The 11,022-nt window shown below is 44.6% G+C and overlaps 1 protein-coding gene across 1 annotated transcript in view; it reads right to left on the reverse strand.

Annotated features, from left to right (window-relative positions):
• Positions 1-11,022, reverse strand: part of myo10 (myosin X) — a 150,207-nt gene that overhangs the window by 19,381 nt on the left and 119,804 nt on the right. Inside the window, 6 exon segments of the mRNA XM_034104935.2 lie at positions 622-845; positions 1,313-1,528; positions 1,531-2,032; positions 4,205-4,244; positions 5,181-5,438; positions 5,555-5,661. Coding sequence (XP_033960826.1) covers positions 622-845; positions 1,313-1,528; positions 1,531-2,032; positions 4,205-4,244; positions 5,181-5,438; positions 5,555-5,661 — 1,347 coding nt within the window.

An 11,022-nucleotide genomic window follows, 5' to 3' on the forward strand; every position in this document is an offset into this window, starting at 1 on the left:
GTGTGCTGCCTTGTTTTGTAGCCTTTGCCTGTATGCATGGGTACATGCTGACTTTGAAAAAGCTCTTTGAGGTGTCGTGAAAGGACTGGAAAAGAGCTATATCAAAGTAGTCCATTTTCCATTTTGTCCGACTTAGTGAAAAGTATTAGATCTAAATCAGTGCTTCTCAAAGTGTGGTTCGCGGACCACTGGTGGTCCGTGAGCGCCCCCTAGTGGTCCGTGAGTATATTGGTAACATTTCACATTTGAAATAAATAAATGTAAGTTTTCCGCACTCTCGCGGGAATATCTCCGCAATGGAGCGAGGTTAAGTTTCACTTTCGATTGCATGATATAGCCCAGATCAACACCTTCATCACACATGTGGCCACTTGTTTGTACCATTTTCAGGCGATTTGTAAAAAACGATGTGTTTTTGGATATTTGTGGAGTTAGGTGGTCCGCGAGTGTTTTTTTATTGGTTAAGTCCTTGGTATGAACAAGTTTGAGAAACACTGGTCTAAATGAAGCCTAGTTGAGAACAATGACCAGTTTGGCTTTAACTGTTTTAAGGACTGTAATAAGTGAGATGCCTTTGATGAACACTTAATTGAACAGAATATAATTGTTGTATCAACTCACCGAGGACTGAGCCCCGTCCGAGCTGAAGCGATACGCCCCTGAGCTGTTGTAGGTGCCGACAGACCCTCGGTAGTCCGGAGACCACTGCCCACTGCGAGGGTTTGAGAAGGCCACGCTGCCACTGGAGACGATGGCGCCTTCATCGTAGTCGTCCTGGTCGTAGTCCGAGTCCTCGTCCGGAGGAATGAGCTCCACCAGATCTTCTGACTGCGCCTCGGACGAAGCTTTGGGAAAGGCAAGTTTATTTATAGAGCACCTTTCAACACAAGGCAATTCAAAGTGCTTTACAAACATGAAAGGGCATTAAGACATATATTATAACATGGCATTTAAAAACACTCATTTAAAAGCAAAGATAATAAAACATGAAGAACAAAAGGTACATGAATAAAAGTTACAGTGCATTGTTCTATTGATATAAAGGGAGGTCAGGTACTCTTTAAAGCAGCTGCTAGCTATGGGTACTTTTTACTGAAGTACACTTCAAAGCCTCTTTACTTTGACTTGAGTAGAGAAGTTTAGTCAGTACTTCTACTTTCACCAGAGTATTTTTAAACACGAGTATCTGTACTTCTGCTTGAGTAAAGGATGTGGCTACTTTTGCCATTCCTGGATATAAACATTTCAATTAAAAGCAGCTGCAAAATGAAAAGTCTTCAGCCTGGATTTCAAAGTAAAAAGAGTTGCAGACCTTTGGGGTGGCAGAAGGCTGAATCCCCGCTGGATGAAGCGCTGGGAGGCACTGGAAGTAGAGGTAGCGCTGGGTGAAGCAGAGGGGTTGGTGGAAGAGGCGGGGTTACTCCATCATTGGCGTACGGATCTTCTTCAGACGAGTCGTCGCTCGTTCGAATCCCGCTCGTCCGCTGCCCGTCCGAATGGCCGTGTTCACTCGGGTTCGGCGAGTCTTGAACGCGTCATCGTCCGCTCCGAACCCTTCGTCCACCTCTCCTCGTCGCCTCCTCCTCCTTCGTCCACCCTCCTTCTCCTCTTCTTCCTCCACTCCCAAGGAGCTCTCGATGTTCCTCACGCACTCGTCGATCTCGTCGAAGTTCAGCGAGTCGAGGAACTGCTGCGCCGCCTTGCACGCTTCGTCCTCCAGGCGGCGGAGCTCCTGATCCCGGAGAAGCTGAAGGCGGCTTAACGAAGCTTCGGTCAGAGAGAGTTCCTGACGCTCCTTCTGCCTCTGGAGGGACTGGATTTCCGCTCTAGTCGGCAGGATCTCCTCCACCTGATTGGCCTCGTGAGGACGGATCGCCTCCTCCTGATTGGATGCATCCTCTCCAGTTTCTCCCGACTCCATCTCACCCTCCGTTCTGGGCGGTGTTTCGGCTGCTATTGCAGACTGAAGAAGAGCCAAGGAGGCCAACTTCTCCTCCAGCTGAAGCTCCTGAAGGCGTCTGATCTCCTCGGCCTGAAGACGGAGAGATAAACACATTTAAAAACTCTTTCGTGGAAGTGGGTTAGAGTTAGTGGCAGAGGTGGGAAGTATGGAGTACAAATACTTCGTTACTGTACTTAAGTACAAGTACATGTTTCTGGTATCAGTACTTTACTCCACTACTTATTACATACACAACTTTTTACTTTCTACTTCTTACATGTTGAACTCAAATACCGGTACTTTCTACTTCTCACATGTTGAACTCAAATACCTGTACTTTCTACTTCTCACATGTTGAACCCAAATATCTGTACTTTCTACTTCTCACATGTTGAACACAAATACCTGTACTTTCTACTTCTTACATGTTGAACCCAAATATCTGTACTTTCTACTTCTCACATGTTGAACACAAATACCTGTACTTTCTACTTCTTACATGTTGAACCCAAATACCTGTACTTTCTACTTCTTACATGTTGAACTCAAATACCTGTACTTTCTACTTCTTACATGTTGAACTCAAATACCTGTACTTTCTACTTCTCACATGTTGAACTCAAATACCGGTACTTTCTACTTCTTACATGTTGAACACAAATACCTGTACTTTCTACTTCTTACATGTTGAACCCAAATACCTGTACTTTCTACTTCTCACATGTTGAACTCAAATACCTGTACTTTCTACTTCTTACATGTTGAACTCAAATACCTGTACTTTCTACTTCTCACATGTTGAACCCAAATACCTGTACTTTCTACTTCTTACATGTTGAACACAAATACCTGTACTTTCTACTTCTCTCATGTTGAACTCAAATACCTGTACTTTCTACTTCTTACATGTTGAACTCAAATACCTGTACTTTCTACTTCTCTCATGTTGAACTCAAATACCTGTACTTTCTACTTCTTACATGTTGAACTCAAATACCTGTACTTTCTACTTCTTACATGTTGAACACAAATACCTGTACTTTCTACTTCTTACATGTTGAACACAAATACCTGTACTTTCTACTTCTCTCATGTTGAACACAAATACCTGTACTTTCTACTTCTTACATGTTGAACTCAAATACCTGTACTTTCTACTTCTTACATGTTGAACTCAAATACCTGTACTTTCTACTTCTCTCATGTTGAACTCAAATACCTGTACTTTCTACTTCTTACATGTTGAACTCAAATACCTGTACTTTCTACTTCTTACATGTTGAACACAAATACCTGTACTTTCTACTTCTTACATGTTGAACACAAATACCTGTACTTTCTACTTCTCTCATGTTGAACACAAATACCTGTACTTTCTACTTCTTACATGTTGAACTCAAATACCTGTACTTTCTACTTCTTACATGTTGAACACAAATACCTGTACTTTCTACTTCTTACATGTTGAACTCAAATACCTGTACTTTCTACTTCTCACATGTTGAACACAAATACCTGTACTTTCTACTTCTCTCATGTTGAACACAAATACCTGTACTTTCTACTTCTTACATGTTGAACTCAAATACCTGTACTTTCTACTTCTCTCATGTTGAACACAAATACCTGTACTTTCTACTTCTTACATGTTGAACTCAAATACCTGTACTTTCTACTTCTTACATGTTGAACTCAAATACCTGTACTTTCTACTTCTCTCATGTTGAACTCAAATACCTGTACTTTCTACTTCTCTCATGTTGAACACAAATACCTGTACTTTCTACTTCTTACATGTTGAACCCAAATACCCAGGTACTCTTTAAAAACAGCTGCTAGTTATGGGTACTTTTTACTTAAGTACACTTCAAAGCCTCTTTACTTTCACTTGAGTAAAGAAGTTTAGTCAGTACTTCTACTTTTACCAGAGTACTTTTAAACACGAGTATCTGTACTTCTACTTGAGTAAAGGATGTGTGTACTTTTGCCCTCTCTGGATAGTAGTAACCCCCCTTCCATTTCCCCTTCATTGTGCTCCTGGTTCCAAAAGCTAGCAGAATGAGAGTCCCACTTACTTTCTTATTAACAAATATAAAAGTCTGCTCGTAAAGCGATAAAATATATACATAAATTCAAAAGTTATAACATTTCCAAGTGTCATCTGTCCTGATTTCACTGCAGAACATTTCCCTTCCACGAAAATGGAAAACTAATTCTCTTTTTCCACACAAATAAACTCGTTAATAATCAGCTTCATCGTACCTCTGCGGCGAGTCTCTCAGCCTCCATCCTCTGCCTCTCCCTGCACACACACACACACACACACACACACACACCACACACACACACACACACACACACACACACACACACACACACACACACACACACACACACACACACACACACACACACACACACACACACACACACACACACACACACACACACACACACACACACACACACACACACACACACACACACACACACACACACACACACACACACACACACACACACACACACACCACACACACACACACACACACACACACACACACACACACACAAAAAATAAATAAGATTTACCAAAAAGTATATACATTTCCCGTCCCTCGTTGCATTTAAAACCCATCTAGAATAAAGATCGTTAAGGTCAGACAGGAAGTGCACGTCATTCATATAAAACCCACTATCAAAGTACGTGTACATAAATGCATGCTGGTAAATGATAATCAGGGTGTCTTCTGGGAGCTAGAATCGTCTTGGTTTCATTTTCTTTCACACTAATTTGAGTCCGCCTCCCTCGGGGCTGCAGATAGCGTTTAGGGAGCGGAGGTCGCGTCCTGGATATCATTTCTGGGAATTGGGGGGTTTCAGGAAGTGCACACCGTACAAGCGCTGCTCTCGCTGACGTGTCGACCTTTTGAGCCTCTGTCAGAGTCACTTGTCATACAGTATCTCGCACATATGGGAAGGAGGGCTTTTAAACAGACAGGCAACGTGTAAAGAGACATGTAGGCAGTCGTGTTCTGTGTGGGGAAGACATTGAAATGAAACTGTATGATATACTATGCTGCTTGTGTGTCTCGACTGTAACATGTTTCCATGCTTTAATGTTCAAACAGACAGAACGTGTTTCCTCACAGTTGAAAAGCTGTTTTAAATGTTAAGTAAAAACACGAGTATTAAAAAAGGATGCATGACAGCAACTCCTCCTCCTCTCGTCTCCTACCTCTCCATCTCCTCCTCCTCCCTCCTCCTGCAGAGCTCTTCCTCCTCCTCCCTCCTCTTCCTCTCCTCTTCCTCCTCCTCCCTCCTCTTCCTCTCCTCCAGCAGCTGGCCGAAGGCGCGGCGGGCTCTTTGCCCTCGGACTCGTTTCTGGAAGGTGAGCGCGGCCCAGCGAAGCAACAGGAACTTCCTCCTCCAGTAAAACGCTCGGTAGTTCTTCTGAATGACCACAATGCACTGCAGCAGCTTCCTGTACTGCTTCCTGTGTGTCAGGGAGAGAAACAGGACATCAATGCAGTTCATTAGCAACTTAGGATTTAGTTTTTTAAGGCTGTATAGTAATAATAATGTTTGATTCATGTTGAGTTCAATATTAACCTGGCGATGAATCCTGTGACGTGAGCCTGGATGATCATGGCGGCTCTCAGCACCTCCATCTCTCTCTGCTTCTCCAGACGGTGCTCAAGAGACTCCCGGAGAAACACCTGAGAGAGAGGAAGCTACATCATTAGAGGAAGCAAGAGTAGAGGAAACGAGAGGAGAGGAGGCAAGAGTAGAGGAAACGAGAGGAGAGGATTGGAAGGGGGAGGATGGGGGAAAGAGGAAATACGCGTCTCCACCGCTAAGCTAAAGGTGGCTAATGTTGGGCTATAAAGGAACTACAGCACGGTCACATGACTTCACGTCACCACCGCTAAGCTAAAGGAGGCTAATGTTGGGCTATAAAGGAACTACAGCACGGTCACATGACTTCAGGTCTCCACCGCTAAGCTAAAGGAGGCTAATGTTGGGCTATAAAGGAACTACAGCACGGTCACATGACTTCACGTCACCACCGCTAAGCTAAAGGAGGCTAATGTTGGGCTATAAAGGAACTACAGCACGGTCACATGACTTCACGTCACCACCGCTAAGCTAAAGGAGGCTAATGTTGGGCTATAAAGGAACTACAGCACGGTCAGATGACTTCACGTCACCACCGCTAAGCTAAAGGAGGCTAATGTTGGGCTATAAAGGAACTACAGCACGGTCACATGACTTCACGTCACCACCGCTAAGCTAAAGGAGGCTAATGTTGGGCTATAAAGGAACTACAGCACGGTCACATGACTTCACGTCACCACCGCTAAGCTAAAGGTGGCTAATGTTGGGCTATAAAGGAACTACAGCACGGTCACATGACTTCACGTCACCACTGCTAAGCTAAAGGATGCTAATGTTGGGCTATAAAGGAACTACAGCACGGTCACATGACTTCACGTCACCACCGCTAAGCTAAAGGAGGCTAATGTTGGGCTATAAAGGAACTACAGCACGGTCACATGACTTCACGTCACCACCGCTAAGCTAAAGGCGGCTAATGTTGGGCTATAAAGGAACTACAGCACGGTCACATGACTTCACGTCACCACCGCTAAGCTAAAGGAGGCTAATGTTGGGCTATAAAGGAACTACAGCACGGTCACATGACTTCACGTCACCACCGCTAAGCTAAAGGCGGCTAATGTTGGGCTATAAAGGAACTACAGCACGGTCACATGACTTCACGTCACCACTGCTAAGCTAAAGGAGGCTAATGTTGGGCTATAAAGGAACTACAGCACGGTCACATGACTTCACGTCACCACCGCTAAGCTAAAGGTGGCTAATGTTGGGCTATAAAGGAACTACAGCACGGTCACATGACTTCACGTCACCACCGCTAAGCTAAAGGAGGCTAATGTTGGGCTATAAAGGAACTACAGCACAGTCACATGATTTCACGTCCCCACCGCTAAGCTAAAGGTGGCTAATGTTGGGCTATAAAGGAACTACAGCACAGTCACATGATTTCACGTCACCACCGCTAAGCTAAAGGCGGCTAATGTTGGGCTGTAAAGGAACTACAGCACGGTCACATGACTTCACGTCCCCACCGCTAAGCTAAAGGAGGCTAATGTTGGGCTATAAAGGAACTACAGCACAGTCACATGATTTCACGTCCCCACCGCTAAGCTAAAGGTGGCTAATGTTGGGCTGTAAAGGAACTACAGCACGGTCACATGACTTCACGTCACCACCGCTAAGCTAAAGGTGGCTAATGCTGGGCGTGATGACGTCTAGTCGTCTCATTTAGACACTTGTTAGCAACGGCAGTTTTTAAATTCACCAGTGAGGTATTTACTGACATATTTTATGTCGTATAATTGAAATCTCTTCAGCTTGTGTTAACCACAGATCTTATTTCAGGCTAACAACCGACAAAACATTCAGAAAACCATTGCAGGACAGGAAGTGCTAAAACGCTGACTAATTTCCGTGTTTTAGGACTCACCACTCCACTATGTATGTAACTACAATTGTTTATTAAAAATACGCTATTCAGCGGCAGCCCTTTAGTCTTTTTCATACAGGCAGAATACAAAATGTAGACTGCTGAATGGCAGTCAAAGCCCCATTCTCTTCGTGACAAAGCACACCCATAACTGTATTACACACACATTATGAATTTGCAAGTGAACAGAATAAAAAGAGACGGTCCCTCCTTTTTCTATAACATCCCATTTTAACAGACAGAGGAACAATCGGCGTGAATAAAGCCGGCGACGTAAATCAAATTCAGACCCTCCTCTTCTTTTGTGCACCACCGCAGATTACTGCAGCCGTGATTTGGGCGACTTCTCTCCGTGAAAAGAGATTTTACCGACATTTAGTGCAGCTGCCCGTTACAGAGCCAAGCTGTCGTCCATAGAGAGCGTTAATCCAATCAGGGAGGGGGGGGGGGGGGTGAGATATGGGACGAGGGAGACAGTGGGGAAATGTCACGGTTCTCCTGTTGAATGATGTGTGTGTGTGTGTGTGTGTGTGTGTGTGTGTGTGTGTGTGTGTGTGTGTGTTGTTGGCAGAGTGACATCCTCAGTGGTGAAGCACTAATGAGATTTTAGCAGAGGAAATGTAAACTCGTCAGGGTGATTTGGACGTCACTAACGAGCAGGTTAATTAAAAAAGGAAACATGCAGTTCATGGCCCTGCGCACGCACACACACACACACACCCCCCCTCACTTTCTAAGTCAACATGCACACACGCTCTGAAGGTGTGTCCTCATGCACACATTCGCATCCGAACAGCTAATCCCCTTTAATCGTTGCTATGCTAATTAGCGCAACAAAAGCCGCGTTAAGCCTCGGTTCACTTTGGATTCCCGCCGTGACGGGTCGGGCCCGCCGAGAGCAGCCGCCTCTCTTCCAGGAAATTAAGTTAGAGGTTGTAAAAGAGGAGCTTGAAACGACTCCCGGACAACAGGGAGGACATGAGCCGAGAGAAAGGAGATGAGGACGGCTCGATCTCCTGAAGAGAGGCAGCGGCACAAAGTGGACCAATCCTTCCGAGGGGGATAGAAAAGATTTAGGTTTACGAAACGGGGACAGATTTGTGGTTCAGGGAGGACGTATAAAGGCTTTTAGGTGCTGGGAAAAACCCATGTTCTAAAGGATGGTAAATGCTAACCTTCTGTTTGAAATCGGAATACTCTCAGGAGATTTTAACGAGACTTGTGTCCAGGCCCGCACACACCAAGCTGACACCGAAGACCACGTCCCGACGGACCCGACTGCTGCGTCGCCTCACGTCTCTGCGTCTTGGCCATGTGTCGCACTGGAACACACCGCAAAGACTTCAGCCGACGGCCACGTACGAACCGCGCATGGCAGTAACTCTCCTTACCAGCAGGGGGCGGTAGTGTGTATTCGTCATTCAAAAGAGGCAACCGGAAGACAGACTGCGCGATCAGGGGCGACGCCAGGGATTTTGGGCCCCATGAAAAGATATCGCATTGGTTACTTAAAAATGTATTTCTTAATGCTCTAAAATAGTTTGGGCCCCGTCAGTCACGGGCCTTAGAATCGTCCGAACTTTTCGCCCCTGTGCGTGATGGAACAACAAATAGCGTGCGTTCCATTTTCCCTCTCGTCCATCACAGACTGTTTCACATAACGACTTGTAATCGAAAACATGTTTGGTGCGGTTCTGGAAAATGAAAAATAACAGCCATCTGTGTCCCTTCTTCACTTCCGTTTCGATTCTCATGCCCTGATTCGCTAAGCTGAACAGCCAATCGGAGGGATTTATTTTGCCGACAGCTCCCCGATTCGACATGTTGAATTGGGAGCGGAAGGTGTCGGCACGGCCGGAAAGACACGACGGTGCGGGACACACCGATCTGAGTAGGGCGACAGGACGCTCATCGGCGGCCAGACATCTATCGACGGGCGAAATCGGCTCGGTGTGTCCGGGCCGTAAGACAGAGACCAACGGCCCAAGAGGGAGGCTCGATGAGGGGCTTCCAGGCGGTAACACACGCGGGTTCAAAGGCAACGTTTCTGGTTCAAATGTGAATAAAAAAGACTTTCCTGAAAAGAAAGCCTGTAAATCTGGTACACGTTGTTATGATTGTTGCTTTGTTTTGGTGCAACACACTCATGAATGTCCGAATGAATATACACACACACTGGTAGCTAGGGCTGTGGCGATACACTAATCTCATGATACGATACGATACACGATAATCAGCCAACGATACGATATATATCACGATATTCAGCCAACGATACGATTCGATACGATTCGATATAATTCGATACACTTATATCATTTTCTGAAAGATTTTAAACGGACAGTGGGATTTTGGTGACATCTTGTGAGTGTTCCATTGACTTGGATTGAATTAATTCAACTGAAAACTGAAAGCATCAATTATACAATATATGGCTCTGACAGAGAGTCTCCATCTTGCAAATGCTGGACAAAATGAATCAAAAGATGTGGTGGGAAAATTAGTTTCATTTATTGAAACAGTGCAAACTCTAGCTGTAAAGTGCAGTATCACGATGGAGAATGGAGAATGAAAAGGTGCAGCAGGTGGCGGAACACGGGGGATTTGAATGGGACTTGTTAGAAATTAAAATCAATGTTTTGATGGCATAAAGTACCATAAACATACCGTCAGTTGAAATGCTGTTTTATACTGAAAAACCAGAAGTTGTTGTGCACAACCAATTGTTGAGCTTTTATTCTGAAAATCCTTCATCTCCGGTTAGCATTTAGCATGTGGCTAATATACTATTTCCTATAGAAGTGAATTTAGTAGCGATATGACACGGAGTGTTGCACACCGAAACCTACTGATTTCAACACTACAACTATAGACGTCGAGTTATTATTATTGCTGAATATTAAATGAAGGTACAGTTTATTTGAATACGTTTGTTTACAGACGTGGGTAGCATGACACAACATTCGGAACTACCGGAAATGATACCAGCCGTGAGGTATTTTTGGAGTATTGATTACAGCGTTTAAAATGTATTAAATGAAAAGTCATGAAAGAGATAAGGAGGAGAAAAGGCGTGTTTAGTTATATATTTAATGTGCAATGTCTGAATCCTCTGTAATGCGCAACAACGAACATTGGAGACGTGGAGGGCCGATCCCCAGCAGCGCCAACCGGCCCGCAGGGAGGATTCAGCAGAGGGTATTTAACAGCTGGAGAGGTGGAGCTCGCTCTCTTCCCTTCGCTCACGAGAGCCAGAACACAGCTGTTTTTCTGACTGAACCATCTTCTGCTTGTAACATTACCGCGCTTTTTATTAATTAAAGTATACATTTGAAGATTCTCAGAGACTCACTTAGTCTCCTTTTTAAAGCTTCTCTCCTGGACGCGAGTATAACGAACACAGTTATCAGACTTAATGTATCGATACCCGCGGCTGAAATATCGATACTTTCTCGGAAAACTAAATATCGATATATATCGCAAGATCGATTAAATTGCACAGCCCTACTGGTAGCCATGTTTGTTCTACCGT

This window comes from Pseudochaenichthys georgianus, chromosome 17 (genome assembly GCF_902827115.2).
Source record: "Pseudochaenichthys georgianus chromosome 17, fPseGeo1.2, whole genome shotgun sequence".
In the NCBI taxonomy this organism is placed as follows: domain Eukaryota; kingdom Metazoa; phylum Chordata; class Actinopteri; order Perciformes; family Channichthyidae; genus Pseudochaenichthys; species Pseudochaenichthys georgianus.